Source organism: Peromyscus leucopus, chromosome 2 (assembly GCF_004664715.2).
Source record: "Peromyscus leucopus breed LL Stock chromosome 2, UCI_PerLeu_2.1, whole genome shotgun sequence".
Lineage (NCBI taxonomy): Eukaryota > Metazoa > Chordata > Mammalia > Rodentia > Cricetidae > Peromyscus > Peromyscus leucopus.
In genome coordinates, this window is record NC_051064.1 from 149,903,133 (window position 1) to 149,924,022 (window position 20,890).

The following is a 20,890-nucleotide window of genomic DNA, read 5'->3' on the forward strand; positions in this document are numbered from 1 at the left end:
TTCAGAAGGCTGTGACTTGCATGTGGATACTGAGAATCAAACCTGGGTCCTCTGCATAAGCAGCCAGTGCTCTGAACCACTGAACCATCTCTCCAGCCCCGCTACTAAAATTCCTCAAAGAATCACTCACCTATCTCTACTTCTCTATTCTCTTCTGCTCTGACAGCAGCATGACAACTATGATCCATTCCTAAACCTCATACATGGTGACCTGGGTTCTTGTTCAGTTGCCTCTCTGGCCATTCTTTCCCAGCCTGTACTTAATCCTCTTCCCCTTTCTACCCTCAAATACCTTCTCTTCCCCATGGCAACCTCAGGCACTACACAGAGCTTTCCTAATTCTTTTGCAATCATTCACTCTATCCAACCAAATCACAGTTACTGCTCTGGAAGGAAGGACACAACACTGAGCCAGTCAAGCAAAGATGTGGCTTCTATGGTATTTTATGCTCCTGCAGAACCCTCCAGATGGACTCACCATTTTCCACTTTGCCCTGTGCCAAGACTGCCTGCCATGAACTTCAGCAACAGGGTCCCTTGCTGTCTGACAGTGCCATGATAAAACAAAATATGCTAGATTAAACCTTGAGCCCACATTTCCAATGTGGCTATTCGTGCACATACTTTTGCATCATCTTTCTCCTGTATTCACTTACTTTGGCCTCACCAAGCTGCTAGTAGATGTAGTTCAAAATCTAGGAGGCACCTTCTATCAAGACCTACACACCCAGCTACAAGATTCATTCACTCACTCACTGTGGGTGTATGGGTGTGCACGTATGTGTGCATACATACTCAAGCCCAATGGCTCTTTCTTCAAGCAAACACTATCAAGAGTTCTTGTCAGGCATAATTTTCTGTAGATACTGATCATCCCTTATTTGCTCATCAGCTCACTTTTAAACAAACAATACTAAACCCAGACACTCATGCCCATCCTCTAGAAACATGTATGTAACTGAGGAAAAAGGCGACTGAGCAAGCCACTCCAAGGCTGTGAACAGAAAAGCAGACTGCTGTGCATGCTGATCTGCAATGTGGACAGAGGAGAGGCCACAAAAGCTTGTATGAGTCTCATCTAACCAGAAACCCAGAGACAGACAGGTAGAGCCATCAAGCAAGCACATGTGAGCTATAGGCATGCATTCTGGGGGAGGGTTACCCTTCTAGGTCAAGAGTAGATGTGGCCTTGCCTACAACCATGAGAAAGTACAGATCCCCCACACAATCATAATCTGAAAACTTCAACATAGTGTGTGTGTAGCTGAGATGTGTGTAAAGTGGAGCCCAAGAGCCCCTATTAGCACTGAGAGGAGAACCAACTTCATCCAATCAATTCTACTCCTCTACTAAAAACAAAAATAAACTTTAAAAGCTACAGGGTCAAAATATAACCCAAGAATCTCTGCATACCTAAACTATCAGCCCACCTGGTCACCCAGAACTCTTTCTCCAATTCTTTCCTCAGTTATCCTACACAAGCCCTCCAAAGTTCTCAAAAAAAGCCTCCACCCTCTCAGGTTAGCTTTCATTCTATATTACATTTGCCTTGATAGCATTAAATCCTACCTGTAGTTCACGTGACATCCTGACTAATGTCAGTCTCCCCCCCACTCCTCTCACCACCCCCATTTGCTCTGTGAGAACAGGAATAGAGGCTGAGCCTGTCCTTTCCTGAGCTTTGCACAGACACTGTTATTATCTGCTGAGTAAACGACTTCACTCAAAAGCACATTAACACATACCCCACAGTAAATACCAGAATATCTTCTGCCTCCAACAACTGCGTAAATGTCGATGCCACACGTTCCACCTCCAATAATTACAGACATACACACACACACACACACACACACACACACACACACACACACACCATAGAATATGTTGATTTTCTATTAGCCAGAATGTATATTAACCAGCATGCCAAATTTTTTCTATAGAGGCAAACTATCAGCACACTTTCAGATTAAAGGAACATACAGGAACTCACAGGCTGTAGCACAGCTGCTTGCTGTCTAAAACCCTACAAAGTCTAGTTCCAACCTTGAACATCAGTGTTAAATCAAAACAGCTTATTGCCTTGATAAATTCAGGTAGCAGTATGCTTAGAAGGTGAGATGCTCCACTTCCTGAGCTAAGCAGGAGTTACAAAGCATATAGGCAGATCCATCAGCAGGATTTTTAACTCTCCAAATAGATACAGATTTAATATAATCTCAATTGCATTTCCTGTAGAAACTGGAAAGTTGATTCTAATATTCAAATAAACACAGGAATGTGTAATAGCCAAAGAAATCCTAAAAAGAACACAGCTGGAGGCCTGGAAACCCAGCACTCAGGATGCTGAAGCAGTAGGATTGCAGCAAGTGGGAGGCCAGTCTGGGGTGCATCAAAACTCAGCCTCAAAACAAAACAAACACCACTGTATCACAAAGCTCAGTCAAAGATGAAGACTGGTGATGGTGTAGAGAGCGCAAATGAGGGCTGACGCATGAGAAAAAAATATTCACATTGACAGTCAAACCACTTTCAACAAGGCTGACACTTCCATGAGGAAAGAACAGTGTTTTCCAGCAAACAGTACTAAACAACTGGCAAACGGACATCCACAGAGGAATGGAAGCCTACTTCATACCACAGACAAAAACTAACACAAATGAACCAGAGACCTAAACATGAGAGCTAATGCTATAAATTTAAGAAGAAAGGATAGACAACGCCGGGTTTCAAGACCTTGGATGAGACCATGGCTTCTTAACTGTGACACCAACTAATAGATACTACCTTACCAAACTGCAAAATTCTATGCTTCAACAATCAAGAAAATGAAAAGACAGCCCACCAAATGGAAGAAAATAACTGGTTAAGAACTGATATTCAGAATACAGAAAGAACTCTGACAATTCAGCAGGGAAAAAAAAAAAAACCTGACTCTACAAAAGTAGAAATAAATCAGGCAGACACACACATGGCCAACAAACCTATGCAGCAAGGGAAGGAAATGGAACCCTCAGCCCTGCTGGTGGGAGCACCATGTAGAGCAGCCACTTTGCAGAAGAATCCAGGTTAAGAGCAGAGTAAACTGGAAAACAGCACTTCCATCTTAGGCATGTTACCCAAGAAAACAGAAAACATGCCTACACAAAACTTCTTCCAAGTTCACAGCTGCATTTCTTAACAAGAAAGACACATGTTCAACAACTGACTCGGGATGGGGCAGACACTTACAGAGGACATGACACCCCGAAAAGGAGTGAAATGACATCAACTTCAGAGCATCATCCCAAAAGAAACTTGTCAGTCCATGTACATGAGATATCCAGAACAGACAAACACACCATGACAGGAGGCAGATTAGTAACTGCCCAAGTCAAGGAGGAATGGGGAATGCCTCCTAAAACATACAAAATTTTGTGTATTAATTGTACAAAATGCTGGATTCCAATGTGACATCTTCATACATATATGTAGTGTGCTTTGATTTCAGGAGGTTTTTCTTCCTGGAGCGATGAGAATGCTGTGGATTTATGCAGTGGAGACAGCAGCACAACTGTTACTATACCAAAGAACAAAAATGGTCATAGTCTATGGGATGATGTATCAATTCTACCTGAGCAAGGTTTTGTTTGTTTGTTTGTTTGTTTGTTTTAAGGAATCAAGCTGGGTGTAGTTAACACTTACAATCCCAGCACTTGGGAAGCAAAGGCAGGAGGATCAGGAGTTCAAGGCCAGCCTCATCTACACACAGAGTTGTAGGCCAGCCTCAGTTCCATAAGACTGTGTCTCTAAATAAATAAATAAATAAATAAGACACCCACAGAGAGAGAGAGAGAGAGAGAGAGAGAGAATCAATTCCTTTTAACTACTGAGACTCCTTATACTTTCATCTTTTGTTAAGCTGAGCACAATACTGAGCAATGCTTCCCTGTATGCAATCTACTCAAAGTCATCACTATGAAACATCAGTTGCTAAACCCCTCTCCCTTACAGTCTTCCAAACTGTTCTTTCACAGTCTTCAATTTGCTTTCTGTAATGCTATGAGAAATCATGAAAAACAAGATAAAGGACAGCAAGGAGATGTGAAAGAAAGGCCCACTGAGGTGCACACACATGGCCCCAGGCACTAAAACAACCAGGCTCTTCCTCCCATACCCATTCTCAGGGCACTATTTTTAATTTCGTATATACATGTAGGTGTGCATGTAGATATGTACACAAGGGCAGTCACCTGCAGAGGTTAGCAGCATCAGATTCCTAGAGCTAGAATTACAGGCAGTTGTAATCCATGTAACATGGGTGCTGGGAACTGAACTCCAGACCTCTGCCAGAACGAAAACAGCAAGCACTCTTAACAGCCAAGCAATCTCTCCAGTCCATGTCTTACATGTTTACCTAAGGATGCAGAACTCCAACAACTAAGCTGACTGCCCACAACCAGGGGAAAGGAAATGAAGCTTACCCAAAGATCTGAACCATGAGACCTCAGCTGACAGTGACATCCACCCCCCATACCTGTTATGACATAGCTGTTAACGCCCACAGGGCAGAGTACACAAACCACTGTATTCTGGGTACCCCACTCTACACAAAGCACAAGCTTTGGAGAGCCACAACACCCACCCGCCTGTGATTTATTTCTCATACACCAAGTATGGTTGACCAAGAACCTCAGCCTCCAATCTGTAGCTACAATGAACATTTTCCATTATATTTATTTGTGTGTGTGCCTTTGTATGGAGATTAGAAGATTTGTAGGAGTCAGTTCTTTCCTTTTACCATGTGGTTTCAGGGGAGTAAATTCAGGTGGCCAGGCTTAGTGGCACACACCTTTATCCACTAAGCCATCTTGCCAGCCCACAATATCTTTTACACTGTTTGATGGAGGCAGTTTAAGGTGCCATGACCCTGCAAGTACCACAAGCCCCCTCTCACAATCTCGTCTCTGTTGAACTCCTCTATATAACTAGCAAGTCACACATCCTAGCCCCCCTCCATCAGGACAAACATCTAGCCTACAGACACAAAGCAGGGTTCAGTCCAATTCTGTCTTAGGTATTTCTGTAACTACTGAGCCATCAAAGGTGAAGTGCGATCATGGTGAGCACTAAACTAGGGTCAAAACATGCATGAGCCATAACCAGTGGCCACAGCAGGCAACACCTGCATGGAACTTAAGCTAAAAACTGAATGAAGAAAGCTCAGTTGCTAGAAAAAAATAAAAGACAACAGAAGAGACAGAAGCCTTGGCATGGAAAATGGGATCCCAGCTCAGCCCAAAGTGTCTCTAGAGAAAACTTCAGTGCAGACTCATCCAGGGACAGTCCCCGATTGTCTTGCTGCTTCACTATCTGTCCAGGTACTCAGTCTCTGCTCCAAGACTAGAACTGCCCCTATTCAGCCTGTCTTAAGTGGCCAGTCTCTTAAAACCCAAACTGCAGTAACTGTTTTGAAACAAGATTTCATTATGTATGGCTGGTCTGGAACTCACCTGGCTGGCTATATAGACCTGGCTGGCTAGCCTAGAATGCATTACAGGCTTGAAAATGAGACATCACCATGGCTTTCTCGTCTTTAAAAGGTGGTAAAATATACCCAATACACAAATTACCTTTGTAGCCATTTTGAACACATGATTTAGTAGCAGTAAGTACATGCCCACTGCATCATTTATCACTGCTTACCTTTAAAAACATTCACAAAGACCATAGCTTTTATTATTTTGCTGAACCAACTGTTCTACCTCTTCACCAAATGGCAAAAGCAAGGAATCTCCACAGGGCAGGGCAGGGCAGGGCAATAGCAGAGCATAGTCCCTACACCTGGAGCAGCAGAGCAGGTAATGACATGGCAGAACCAGAGGGCAGAGAAACTACAAATACCAAGAGGACAAATAACCAGGGTGCTCGGTCAGGCTCACCGAGAGACTGTCCCATCACCACACCTGCATCAGAGGGTGCTTGACAAGCAGCAATGGTTCGCTTAGAATAATGTGACTGGTACCCAAAACAGATGTCTCTTCCCACTGAAATGCCTGCAGTAAATTCTGGGCTCTAAATTTGGTCAAGTAATCTATGATCAATTTCTGGAGGACCCCTAGAAAGAAAGACAAGTACTTCAAAAGCTCTGAGTACCCACTCGCCACCTTTCCACTTGTTATAGCTTTCTTTTTAGCACAACAGCTTCCATCAATAAAACTAAATGAGGAAGAAACCTCCACCAAAGCTTTGTCAAAGCCAACAACTCAGCCAGCATATTTCATAACAGCAGAGATGGGAAGAAGGCAAGGAATATTTACAAGAACACCAGAAACTTGAACTTGCCCCCCTGTATCTTTAAGTACAAAAGAAACTCAAAAAGTGAATTATGTCAAGGCCTCCCCAAACTCCCAACCTGGAGACCCAGGGATCGTGTCCAAGTAAAAATGCTATACTATCGATTGCAGTAGACCACGGCAACTCCCCAACCCACAAGTTTAACAGGAAGAATCTGTGTTTACTGAATTAATGGCAATCAATATATTTTAATAATGCTTATATTAATCAACTCCAAAAAACATAGTTAAATTAGTATAAATACTATCTTGAACATACATGTCTGGGGTCAGCAAATAATACTTTTTCAACTGCAGTCATATATTATTACTTAAGTCTATTTTCCAAAACTATAAACCTTATCCACACCTGAATAAAGACTTTAAATCTACCACAGAGGATACCTAAGAAGACTGAGTGTTTCAGTGTTGGACAACTTCATTTAAAACCTTACAAATTTTTAGTTTCTTGAATGTAAATATAATGTGGTAAATAAAGAGAAGGAGGGGCTCTATGTGCAGCAAGCAGAAAGAAGGCACCACAAAGGCTGTACTTCAAATTCTCCTTATGTGGTTTGAGCCTACATACTTATTCTTGACCTGGTGTAAACACTTCAAAAGGAAAAGTTCCACAGAGCAGCCTAGTATCAGCAAGGCTGCTGCAAAGTCAACTGTATATATCCACCTTCACTTTCTATCATCATGAGACAGAATGGGTAGAACTTTCAGGTCATTTCTGGGACAACCCTCTATCAATCAGGACAATCTCCTCACAATCATTACTAACTCATGTCAGAGCTGAGGTTTGGGAAAGACACAATGAGAAGAGCCAGAGTCAAAAATAACGAATGGATGGGAACTGTAACTGAGGTAAGGATGTCAAAGAGAGAGGTGTAGCTAGAATTTTTTTGCTTTGTCCACAGTCAGAACAAATTTCTGTCACCCGCCAGTCCCACAGCCGCTCAGACCCAACCAAGTAAACACAGAGACTTATATTGTTTACAAACTGTATGGCTGTGGCAGGCTTTTTGTTAACTGTTTTTATTGTTTAAATTAATCTATTTTTATAAATCTATACCTTGTCACGTGGCTCCTGGCTTACCAGCATCTTTACATGGGGCTTGTCATGGCAGCAGCTGGCAGTGTCTCTCTCTCTTTTTTCTTGTTTTTCTTCAATTTTCCTCTTTGTTAGTCCCGCCTATACTTTTTGCCTGGCCAACGGCCAATCAGTGTTTTATTTATTGACCAATCAGAGCAACAGATTTGACATACAGACCATCTCACAGCAGAGAGGTTTCTACTTAGGGGGCCCAAAGTAGCAGCCAAGTCAGCAGAAATGCCTGCTGGTGGGCCTTCTTAGTCCACAGTCAGCCCTGCTACTTTTGGAAAGGAAGGAACAACAGCACTACCCAGGAACCAAAGGGGATTTGTTAAAAGTCTCTGGGGTTGTGACCAGAGGATTAGCCTATCACTGTTTGATTCAGGGTAGAACAAGGATGATAATGTCAATGCCATGAGACCTGTCCAATATGCAAAACCTAATCATTGCAGCCTACAACTTTTCAGAAATACTGCAGAGGTACACAGTTTTAAAAATTATAAAATTTTACCATTAAACAGTTCTTTCTTAGGGCCAGCAAGATGGCTCAGCCAGTAAAGCACTTGCCACCAAGCCTGGTGGACCAGAGTTTGAGCCTTGAAATCCACATAGTGGGAAAAAAATGAACTGACTCCAGCAAGTGTAGCAGGCTTTCTTGGACCGCTAGCCCCCAAATCATGACACAGAGACTTATTAATCATGAATGCTTGGCCTTAGCATAGGCTTATTTCTATCTAGTTTTTTTTCCCCCTTAAACTTAAATTAACCCATTTCTATTCATCTGTGTGCTGCCCCAGGCTCATTTACCTCATCTTTGTACTGTCCGTCCTGCTTGTTCCTGATTCCTCCTGTGTGGCTGGCCTCAGGAGGGCTTCCCCTCTACCCTCAGTCTCTTTCTTTCTTCCCACCAGCCCTGCCTAGCCCTCCTGTCTAGCTATTGGCCAGTCATCTTTTTATTAGACTAATCAGGTGCCTTCCTTAGGCAGACAAGGTAAAACAGCAACACATCTTTACATAATTAAACAAATACAGTACAAACAAATGCAACACATCTTTACATAGTTAAACAATTATTATGCAACACAAACAAATGCAACACATCCTTACTCAAACAAATATTCTATTCCATAACAAGCAAGTTGTCCCCTCACCTCCCCATGTCTCCCCCACCATATAAATAAATGTTTAAAAAAAAAAAAAAGCCCGGGGCTAGAGAGTTAGCTAGGCAGTTAAGAGCACATACTGCTCTTAATGGACCCTAGATTAGTTCCCAGCACCCATGTCAGTGGCTCACAACCACCTGTAACTCCAACTCCAGGGGGTTCCAACATCCTCTTTGGGCCTCCAAAGGCATAGCACTCATTCTCACACACACAGGCCTGTGTACACACACATACAATATACACATAATTAAAAATATAATCTTTAGGGCTGGAGAGATGGCTCAGAGGTTAAGAGCACTGCTTGCTCTTCCAAAGGTCCTGAGTTCAATTCCCAGCAACCACATGGTGGCTCACAACCATCTGTAATGAGATTTGGTGCCCTCTTCTGGCCTGCAAGCATGCATGTAGGCAGAACACTGTATACATAATTAATAAATAAATAAATAGATAGATAGATAGATAGATAGATGTTTCTAAAAAATATTATATATAATTAAACAAATATAATATAAAATCTTTAAAAAATAATCCCTAGGGCTGGAGAGATGGCTCAGTGGTTAAGAACAGTGGCTGCTCTTCCTGAGGACCTGGGTTCAATTCCCAACACCCTCGTGGTATTCACAACTCTCTATATAACTCCAGTTGCAGGGATCCAATGCACTCTTCCGGCTCCAAGGGCACCAGGCACAGAAGTGGTACACAAAACTTACATGCAAGGAAAACACCAAAACACATAAAACAAAATTTAAAAATTTAAGAACAAATTTTAAATAAAAATAATTCAGTCTGGAGAGATGGCTCAGTGGTTAATTGCATGGGATGCTCTTTCACAAGACCTGGGTTCAATTCCCAGCACCCACATGGCAGCTTACAACTGTCTGTAACTCCAGTTTCAGGGGATCTGGCACCCTCACATCAATGCATGTAAAACAAAGTTAAATAAATTTTTAAAAAATAAAATAAGGGCCGGGCGGTGGTGACGCACGCCTTTAATCCCAGCACTCGGGAGGCAGAGCCAGGCGGATCGCTGTGAGTTCGAGGCCAGCCTGGGCTACCAAGTGAGCTCCAGGAAAGGCGCAAAACTACACAGAGAAACCCTGTCTCGAAAAACCAAATAAATAAATAAATAAATAAATAAATAAATAAAAATAAAATAAAAAGACGGCTTATTATAAAGAAATATAAATAAATAAAATAATTCCTGTCTTCAACATTACAAGGGGTGTAGTTGAGTGGTAGAGCATTTGTTAGCATCCACAGAGCCCTACGTCCTACTCCCAGCACTTCAAGGGGAAAACTTATATTCATAATTAATTTTTACATAAATTATATATACATATACAATCATATGCACATATGAATAAATAATATACTGTTCCATAATTATAAATCATATTTAAGTAATATCAAAACCATTCAACTCTTAGGAAAAATAACTGTCATGTGTACCTTCAAATGCATATCCAGAAGTGAAATGCTTCCTTCCCCCTTTGTACATCTACAAATAATAATAATGATAATAATAAAATAAAGACCCTGGCTCACAGGTAAGCCACTTATCCGTTACCATCAGACAACTCAGTTCAACATAAAGGCACACAAAGCCCCAGCTCTGGTCAAGATGTATCTATGAGTTGTCACATGACTTAAAATGCTGCCCCAGGGGTCTGGGGAGACAGTTCATCAGCAAAGTGCTTTTATACCCATGTAAAAACTGGGTTCACCAGCACACTTCCAACCACTGAGAGGTAGATACAGGTGGCTCCTTGGGCCTTTCTGACCATCCAGTCTAGCCCGTGAGCTCCAGGCTGAATGACAGAACTGTCTCAAAGAGCTGGAAGGCACCACACCAGAAGCTAAGTTCTGATCCCCATATATATTAATTTTTTATTTAAAATTTTTATTTATGTGGTGGGGGAGCATGTGGAGGCCAGAGGACAACTTGCGGGAGTCAGTTCTCTTTCTACTACATGGGTTATAGGGACCAACTCTGGTCCATCAGCATGGCTCCAAGTACCCTTAGTCACTAAGTCATCTTGCTGACCCCCAAAAAAGGGCAAATTTAATAGAACTTTGTAATGTTCAGAACTGTTTACCTCTAAAGGATTTCTGAAAAGTAAGCTGTGATGATCAGGATTTACACATGAACACACAAAATAAAGATTAATTTTTTAAAAATCCAGAGTAAGATACATTGGCAAGGCCCTGAGTTCAGTCCCTAGCACATGCACACACAAAAAAAGTTTTAATAAAGATAGGTATCAACAGAAATGACTGCAGTTCTGATCATCCACTTTAACCATGAACTGAGCTAAAACGGTACTGCCTAAAAGTAACACTGCTATTTCTAAATGTCCTTGGCAATTAAACATTCAGAAAGTCAGTGAAGCCCTAAGAAAGCTGAAAAAAAAAAAAATTAACTTATTTACAGCTAACCATTCATCAGCCACAGGCATGAAAGATGCCAAAAGCCTCCACCTTGGCCCTGCAGAGGAAAACCTCCCTGGAGGAGTAGCTACAGTCCATGACTACATGAGTGTACAATCCAGAGATCTGAAATCTGACTCTAGTTCAAGGAACGCTATGCCTTCCAACATCAGTGTATCAAAAACAGAAATGTTAAAACTATAAAATAATCAAGTTATTTGATATATTTCAAGAGTAACTGAATGCTCAAAGACTAAGTGCATTCCAATAGAAACATAATCTGATCCCCAGGCTTAACCTCTTTGAAATGAAGCAGAATCCTCCAATACCTCAAATGATAAAATAAATACCCTTGGTAACAAAGGAAACATAACATAGCATAGCACTCTAACTTTCTAGCAAGAAGAAAAATTTTGTGTCAATATGTTCACAACACAGCTCTACACAAAAATCATGCACTAATTAAAACTGCTGCTTTAGATCTCAAGCTGTCTGGCCAGCAACCCTGCCCAAACTGAACTGCTGCAGACCAGCAGGAGCAACTACAGCATTATCAAAACAACTGTGGCATCTCATCTTCTGTATTATCTTTCATGGTTGACTTATGAACTGACTGGTGATAAACTGATTTGTGAATATACCAGTTCAGGAATACAAAACAAAGAAATAGAAGCATAAAATTCATGAATGAAAATGCTGACATCTTAGCTCAGCTCCCAGAGCTGCAGGATACAGGGAAGTATGCGTTTATTTTCTGGGATGCTAAATCACCAAAGTCACTTAGTGAAGAAGGTACACGAAACAGTCTTTCCCTGCTCAGAAGGAAGGAAGAGGGACAACAGAAAAACCATTTGCCTTTGCTCTTGCCCAGAAACAAGAGACAGAAAATGCATGTGGCACAAACAAGCACCACCTATAAAAGACTGAACTATTTCAGGTTATCAGTTACTACTAGCACTTTTTAAAGGCGTGTGTGTGTGTGTGTGTGTGTGTGTGTGTGTGTGTGTGTGTGTGTGTATTTAGGTGTCTAAATAAGCAGGATATAATCTCCATCCCCATCATAAAAATTTTTCCCAATTTGGGACTGAAGAGATGGCATCAGCAGTTGAGAGCACTTGCTGTTCTTCCAGAAGTTCATAGTTGGGTTCCCAGCACCCACATCAGGTAGGCTCACACCTCTTCTGGCCTCTGGGGGCACCTACATGAATACACACACACACAGCCACACACATATACAAACAAATTATAAAATAAACCTTTAAAAAAAACTTTCTCCCACTATGTGGCCTATCACCCACAAAGAGCATGTAACAGCAACAAGATCAGACTGGCTGGCTCTGCCACACTACACTGATTGTAAGTAATTCTAAACATAGCAGTAAAACTCACAGGCTTGCAGAATACTTAGATTTTTATGTTAGGGAAAGGATGTTTTTATGGAATCATGTAATGTAAACTACTATCACAAAACTTTGATTCATTCAGGACTATTAAAGCAGCTAGTAATGAGACTGTTCACATTTTTCATCTTTTGGCCAAATTGAAACACTTGGAAATAAAAACTTCTGTAAAGTTTAGATACAATTTTCTAAAATCCTTCTATTCAAGACACTTAAGCCACCAATTCTAGAGCCCTAATGTTAAGATTATTCCATCCTTAGAAAACAGCAGCAGCCTCAGAGCCTTTGTGACCTCTACAAAGCACAGGACTACAAGGACGCTCTCACTAACCATCTGCACAGCTTAAAATAGCCATTCACCAAAATGGATTTTTTTTTAATTTAAGCAATAAACAATTCTGCCAATAAACATTTTGAAAAGGAGATCTTATTAAGTTAAAATGCAAACATGCCAGTTTTATCTACAGATCTGGAATGCTGGCGATCACCTCAACTTCCATAAGCACCTTTGATAGAACACCACTACCCCCTTGTGGATTCAAAATAAAAATTCTTATCTTGAATCTAGTTTTGAAATGTTCCATTCTGTTGAACTTCCACCAAACTTTAGATTTTCTTCAACTAAAAACTGCTATTTTATCTCAAGTACTTTCTAAAAAGAAGGGGAGACACATTTTAAGATCACCAAGGCCATCAACAACTTTGTGGTGGAAACAGTCAGGCACTCTGTTGTTACACAGTTACATTTCCAATTACCACCTTAAGGTTGTCTCAGTCATTAATTGCTAATTACATTACTCTAGTAGCTTTGTGCCACCAATTTCTTATCATTTCCAAAAGGTTTGATATCTGCCTCAAAAACCAAGGGGGTAACAGACTCTTGAGAAAGGGACTAAAACCAAGTTTAAATTTACAAAGACAGAAATTCCTTACTTAACTCACATGCCTTCAGAAATAATTCTTGGCAGTCTCAACCAATCCTGATCAAAGAAAACCACAATGCATTTTTTTAAAGTAGAAACAAGTCGTGTGGGTTGTTTTTCAGTAGAAAGAGCATCTCCGAAAGAGCAACCATGGACACACATGTCTGCAATCCTAGAACCTGGTTGGCACATCAGAAGCTTAAGGTCATCTTCAACTACACAGTGTATTCAAGGCCAGCCTGGGCTACATGGGACTCTGCTGAGAGAGAGAGAGAGAGAGGGAGGGAGGAGGAGGGAGAGGAGGGAGGGAGGGAGGGAGGGAGGAGGGAGGGAGGGAGGGAGCGGGCGGCAGAGGAGCAGACAGACAGACATGGAAGGACCAAGATGGTGCTGAAGAGTGCATCTGGGTGCATCTGCACACAGCTCTGACATCATATATAAACAAATCTCACTGATGAAGATTAAACAGGCTGACATACATGCTTTATCCATCCTGACAGATGCTAGGTTTTCAACAGTGTGAAGTGACATGGACAGAGTCATGATGGTCCACACTGTACAGAAGTCTCCACCCCATTCTCAAACATAGGCAGAACTCATGAGAGGACAGCGTAATTAACTGTTGCCAGTATTCATTCAAACCATTAAGTAGGAATAAAGAGGAAAAAATAAGGTGCTTGGTAGGTGTTACCTTATGGTAACTGATAAGGAAAAATGGAGATACTGCAAACTCTGCTACAAAGGATGCAAACACCATTTAGAACACATACCCAAAGGTATCAACTGTGTCCCAGCCCAAAACCAGTGACCAAACAAAGCAGGAGCAATCAGAACTAATTTTCAGGATGGTCTGCTTTATTTGGGATTATCTTGTTACTGTTACTGTTTTTGTGAGAGAGGGGAGTAAAGAGAAGTGTTTTGGTTAGCATGAGGAAGTACAACGTAATGTCACTTTTTTTCCAAGCAGTGTCATGCTTGGCATTTCTTTCAAGGCATGACACAGTTTATGCAAAGCCCTGTAGAAAGCAGGGGGAAGAAGACAGTCCAGGCCAGCACACCTCCTTCTAAGACACCCTGTGCTAACAACTTCAGAAAGGGGCCAGCTAAATCTAAAGGGGGAAAAAAGCGACTAAACTTTTCCAAATGAGCAAAAGACTCATGTACAAGAAAACATGCAATTATATCAAGAATGAGCAGAACACTGGGATGAATACACAAGAGCCATTACAACAAAGGGTACCTTGGTCTTTCCATCTTGTGCTGTCAATCATTTGAAAAATACAGAACATTCCTCTTAAGAGAGAGAGTAAAGTGGGGATTAATGACTGGCTGGCCTCTCCACACTGGGGTGCACAGTATTTCTTTTTAAGTCAAGAATGAGGTTTTAAAAATGCTCAATAAACATTACCAGTCTTTACAAGAGACCCACACAACAATGATGCTCAAAGCAGAAAGAGAACCTGGCAACAGTGTCTCAACATGTTGATGGGGAACATTTACTATGGAGAACACTACGAAGTATCAGACTGCTGCTCAATATCTACACACTTCTCATCCACAACAAATACTGGAGGGTGGCAGACCATCTCCACCTTCTAATTGACAGTGCTCACAACCACAAGACAACTGAGTACTACACCCACGATGGCATAAACAAAAGGACATGACTGTATCTGGGTAGCCTTGACCCTAAACCTGAGCAGAAGGGAGTGAGAGAAGGGGGAGCAGAGGGAAGGTAAGCAGGTAGGCAGGCGGTGTCCCTTCCTAAAGTAAGGTGGACAAAGAATTAGAACTAGAACACCTCCACCCTTACCCCACACATCAGACTGCACCACAGCACAAAATGAGGCAGAGGAGTTCTAAGAGTGGGTCCCACACTTTCTGCAAACAAAAGTTCCCAATGACTAGTATAGTTACTAACTGTACCCAAAAAAGTGTATACTGCAATCTAACCAGAGACAGAAAGAAGCCAGATAAATCCAGCAAAAACAAATTCCCAAAATTCTCCACGGGGAGACTTAGAAATCTGAAGAACAGTGTTCACTCGTCCCCTTGCTGGGACTTAGATCCATGCCACCTACCTATCCTACAGGTAGAGAAGGAGAAAAGGAGGTAGAACTTGAGTTGCCCAGATCAAAAAACAAAGTATGATCATTCCAGAAGATACACAATACTGAAGATGACCCAGGCAATGGAAATGCAAAAGAGCCACATTATCACCTGTCACCACAAAAGCATCAGTGGACAAAGGGCACAGCCATACACAGACAGTAAGGGTTGCCACAGGAGTGCAAGCTACAGAACTGGCTTCTAGGGCCACTGGAGAGATAAAACCTCAGAGAGAAAAAGAATGAGCACACTTCAGATTAATGTTGATCAATGTCAACATCATAATGTATACCTCACCTGCACCCAAAAAGAATCAGGCTTTATCAAAAAAAAAAAAAAAAAAAAACCAGAAAGATACAAATAACAGTACTATTAAACAGCATAAAGAATTGAAAGTCACATAAGCTAGTAACTGTATCATGCTCTAGCCTTGGAGTGTGGCCACACTTAGGCATCAGATTTAGATAACTGAAAAGCAAAGCAGAGTGATGGTTCATTCAGTGCTTAATACATGATAGCATAAACCAAGATCATCAGAAGAAAGATTTTTTTTCTAAAAGTTCTTTATGTAAAAATGATCTGTTATGTATAAATGCTATGTTCCATGCATATGATACTTTTTGTGCAATGTTGCTGTTCTAATGTATACTAAGCATTCCAATCACATATCTAAATTACCTAAAAGTTACACTTGGACAGTCACATTAAGAATGACTTTATTTTCTTATATGTGCACACACACACACACACACACACACACACACACACACACAAACACACACTCCACAATGTGAAGGAAAGCTGCTAAATGCCCCTCCCAGTACACCCTCCACCACCTTCACCACCCCCACTCTTCCAGGAAGGAAGGAAAAGCTCCACAGGATAGCACACTACTCAAGTATTTTTTGCAAGACTACAATACACAAAAATTTAAATTCAGAAAAAAGTTTGTAAGATTTTATTAAAGTCAAATATAGATAGATTGACATATCATTTACACAAAAGGCTAACAAGATCCACTATGGTCTCAGGCAAAGTCACTGAACCCTGCAGATCCTTGCATACAACAGACATCCAGGAAAGGGCTCCAGAGTGAATAGCTGAGTAAGGGAGCAGCCATGACAATGACTTTGAGCGACACTAAGATACCACTGAAGACTCAATGGGCACAACTGCAGGTGGCCAAGAGCTTGAGAACCCTCTTCTATCACTGTTCCCAGAAGGTGCCACGGACAGGACATAAGGAATGGAACAAAGTAATGAACAGGGTGTAGGGAATGGGCTCAAGAGCGGCTACCTCAAGATCAGAAAGATTCCAATCCCACTGGCACACCGACTAACACCTAGTAAAGAGGCAAACTGTTCCTTCCTCATTGGAGAATGGGGCCATTGGGGGGGGGGGGGAGAATATGACTAAATCCAGCAGGCCCTGAAAACTAAAGCAAATAAAATATGTGGCTGAACTGGGTATGGCACCCCCTGCTTGTGAGTCCAGCATTAAGAAGGCTGAGTCAGGGGGACTGATCCCCAAGATCAAGGCCAAACTGTTCTACACAGCAAACTCTAGGTTAGCCTGAGCTACAAAACATGACCTGTCTCAAAAAGACAAAATATTAAAATTTTTGATAAAGTAAAAATGATGAAAATGTGGCTAAGTATGACATAAACTCATCTCCAAGAGCAAGAGTGATGCTAGTCTTTTAAAAAGGGAAAGCTGACCCAATCTGACCTTGAGGAGAGGTTATTGTGCACACGTCAACATGCAGAATCCACTGAAGGGTGAGATAGAGAATACCAACATTTCCCAGAAATAGGGTAAGTCAGATCTTCAAGGAGACAAGAGAAAAAGTTCACCTGGCTTTTCCCAAAATGCTGGTAAATGAGAGGTAGAAGGGGAAATTATGTTTGGACAGAAAGATGCAAACAAAAAAAGCAAAGTAATTAAGAAAATAGGGTAACCTGACTCACTGCAGGAGGAAAGAGCTGCCTCCTAACCATCCAGAGCCCAGCCACACAGTAAGCACAAGCTCATTCAACTCAAGCCTAACTTTGGACAAGCAGTTCTCCTTTGTGGACCTTCACTACCTCACCTTCACAGTCCACGTGCGGGGCACTCTGCTGGACAGGGACAACTCCCAAAGGTAGTTAGTGGCCTGGAGGAGGGCACAGAGGAGCCAGCACCAGAAACGAGATGACTGTCCTGGGTCTATGCCAACATACACAGCAGGTATTCAACTCTTCATTTTTCCAAGGCTCACTAACACCCCTAGAAACAAACAAGCCCCCTAAGCTAACAAGAAGCACAGGATGAAAACAGCCTTAAAATGGAAGACACACACAGGAAAATCAGACCAAAAGCTTTCCTTTCTGGCACTGGGTACCATGCTAAAAAGCAAAACTAGAGCCAACTGAGGCATCTCCTTACTTGGGAAACCAAGGTAGAGGGCTCTCTTGCTAGGCAAAGTGCTTCAAGAGTACACACACAAACACACACAAAGCTGGAAGGAGGGTGAGGCTCCACACTAAGCCTGTTAAAAAGTAAGATTTCACTGCTGAGTGAAAACATAAAGAGACAGGGCAGTGAGGCACCTGAGCAGAGCCAGAGCTGCTGGGCGCTCACACTCACCAGCTCCAGAGAGAAGAACCTGGAAAAACCCTGCCACCTTCCCAGGAAGTGGCAAGCACTTTCCAAGGTACCTTTTCCTAATTTCACAGCATCTCTCACTTCATTGGCTGAAATACAACAGGGACATACTTGAGGACATCAGTTCCCAGTTCTATCAGGGAGAAGCAGCTTCTTCTCCATTCCTATCATTTTCCCAAAGCACAGGAAATCTTTCTCCTACATTGCAGTTTCAAAAAAAAAAAAAAAAAAAAAAAAATCAAGAGAAGAACCTTTACTTCTCACAGAATTGTGCAGAGAATACTGTCCCTAGATTCCAAATGGAAAAGTCTGGGCACTCATCAGCAAGCACTCCACACAGGGGAGATGTGGTGAACACTCTAGGTGGCATTCTGCTTATTCAGTACAATACAAATGACAAATGAAGAAGTGATGAGAAACGGCATTTATCAATGATACTTTTGTTTCTAAGTCTGAAGTCACCAATAACGTATATGAATGTGTATATATACACATTCTTGCATGTTAACGTTCCCACACACTCTGAACACAGAGCTGTCAGAGGACCCTCCTAACTTCCTCTGTGAATGTACCGAATGTATTGCACATATACACAAAGTGGTTTGTGCGTGTCAACAATTGTGTGAAGCATCACAATTTCTGTGATGCCAAAGAGAACCAGAACAGCAAAAAAAAAATGGAGAAATTTCCCCTTTGCCTAAAAGGTACAAGATCCAAAGAAATGTTTTAATCCCACTAGAGACATACCAGGGCAAAGGAAGGTTCTGGTACAACAAGGAGCACACAAGCTACCTCTTCTCAAACGGCATGTGGGCGACAAGGGTGTCTACGCTCCCTATTCTGGATAGAAAGGCATATGGCTTCTCCTTACCCAGCCAACATGAATACAATTTGAGAAAATTAGAAAAAGTCAAGGTAACAGGCTCACTAAATATGGCTGACTGGGAAACAGAAGCCATAAGGAGGATATGAGTTCTCTCTCTCTCTCAAAAAAAAAAAAAAAAAAAAAAGGATTGGGAAGTTTATTTCCAAGAAAGATTCAAAGACTTCTTGAGAGTGGGACGCATAAAGTATGGTTCTTACCGCTCAGAAGACAAGCATCAGAACACAAAATTTCAAGGGCACGTGACCCTTTTCCCAGTGGGGTAGTGTTAATTGGTGAAGGGTGCCCCCTAAGATCCAAGAGTGAACGGGAAGCAATAGATCCTTGCTTTCCTTCAAGAAAGGAGTAATTCCTGAGGTCCCTTTTCACTCAAGTGGTAGACACATCGGAAGCCTGCCTGTCCTACATCTTACTGGGGCGCCCACCCTGGCCCAGACAGGGAACTCCAAGGAGAGAGGCAGAGAGCTGAGGAGAGGAGCATTGGAGCGTCGGGTTTTCCCCACCAGAAGGAGGGCAACTCGAAGGGTATTCAGGAAATGAGCTCACCCTAACCTAGGAAAGTGTGCGGAGAGTGTAGATCTGGAAAAAGTGTCTGCCTTCCTATTTAGAAATGACTTCAGAGCCGCACAGGGCCCCACGAGCCACTGAGCGAGCAAAGAAGGAAGAAGAACATGGGTAGCCCGGGTCCCCTTGTCCTGGCGAAAAAGGGTAAACCCAGCGTGCCGAGGCTCCGCGGCCCCACGAGAGTCCCCGGAAAAGGGGGACAGGCTCACACGGAACCCTCCGTGCTCGGCGAGGATCGGGGTCACGGAAGGTAAAGGGCAAGGCAGTGTGGAGACCCCACCCTCTCGGCAGTGAGGGTGCAAGGGCAAGAGTGGAAGAGCACGCTGCGAGGGGCGGGGAGGCCGCACGAGGCCCCCGGCCCTGCAGGGGGAGGGGTCGCCCGGGGCCTCGGCCGAGGGGCGCTCGGCACGAGGGGGGCCCCCTGGCGGGGACCCGCGCGGGGACACCCCCACGCCGGCGCTAGGAGGCGCCTCGCGGCCCGAGGGGGGCTGTGGAGGGGAACGTCCGGCCCTGACGCCGCCACGGCCGCCGGCACCGGTGACCGCGAGACCCCGCGGGCCGGGAAACTTTCCTCCCCGCGGCCCCCTCACGCCCTGGCCGGCGCGGCTGGAATGCCCCGGGCCGGTTGTCGGAGGCGCCACGGCTCCTCCTCCTCCTCCTCACTGGGCCCGGCCCCCGCCCCGCGCGCCCCCCGCCCCGGCCTGCCGCCCCCGGGGCTGGGTGCGGGGCGCCGCGCTCGGCCGGCCCGCGAGTCACCTCAGGACTCGGCCGCGCTCCGCCCCCCCCACCCTGCCGGCGCCCTCCCCGCGCCCGCCGCGCCCCCGCGCTCGCGCCCCGCGCCGCCGATGCCCGGGATGTCCGGCGCGGCCCCGGGCCCGCCGCGCCGCCGCCACCCTGACAGCCCCGGGCCCTCCCGCTCCGGCTCTCACCTTCCGGCTTGTTTTCGGCAGCCATTTCCCCTCCGCGCGCCACATCCTCCTCCTCCTCGCGACCGGGACCCCGAGCGCGCGCCTCGTACCGCCGCCGCCGCCGGCCCAGCCACCCCGCCGCCGCCGCGCACCCGCCCTGGCCCCGCCCCACGGCCCACGCACAGCGCCCATTGGGTAGTGCGTCTGTCAGTCACGGCTCCTGCGGCCAATCGGGCCTCACCAGGGGTCTCACTACTCTCCGGGAGGAGCGTCCTATCCACCCAGCCCATTGGCTGATCACCACCGCACCGACTAAAGTGATTGGCCTGGAATCAACGCCCCCTCCCCACCCACTCCCAGGAAAACCCGCCCTCCAGATCTAAACAAAGCTTCCTAGTGGCCAGAGGACGCAAGGACAGCCCAATCAAGACGAGCCTGACACGGAATATTTCCTCG

At 43.9% G+C, this 20,890-nt stretch overlaps 1 protein-coding gene across 15 annotated transcripts in view; it reads right to left on the minus strand.

The window, feature by feature from the left end:
• Camta1 (calmodulin binding transcription activator 1) overlaps positions 1-20,593 on the minus strand; it is an 852,116-nt gene extending 831,523 nt beyond the window's left edge. For 13 of the 15 annotated variants that reach the window (XR_005090962.1, XR_003736018.2, XM_028883112.2 and 10 more), the window contains exon 1: positions 20,456-20,571. Coding sequence is in view for 13 of the 15 variants with exons in the window: in XM_028883112.2 (XP_028738945.2) it covers positions 20,456-20,500 (45 nt within the window). In the remaining 2 variants the exon portion in view is untranslated. Of the gene's footprint in view, positions 1-20,455 lie in introns of all 15 variants that reach the window. The other 2 variants (XM_037203213.1, XM_028883102.2) reach the window with 2 other exon arrangements.
• Between the last annotated feature and the right edge of the window lie 297 nt (positions 20,594-20,890).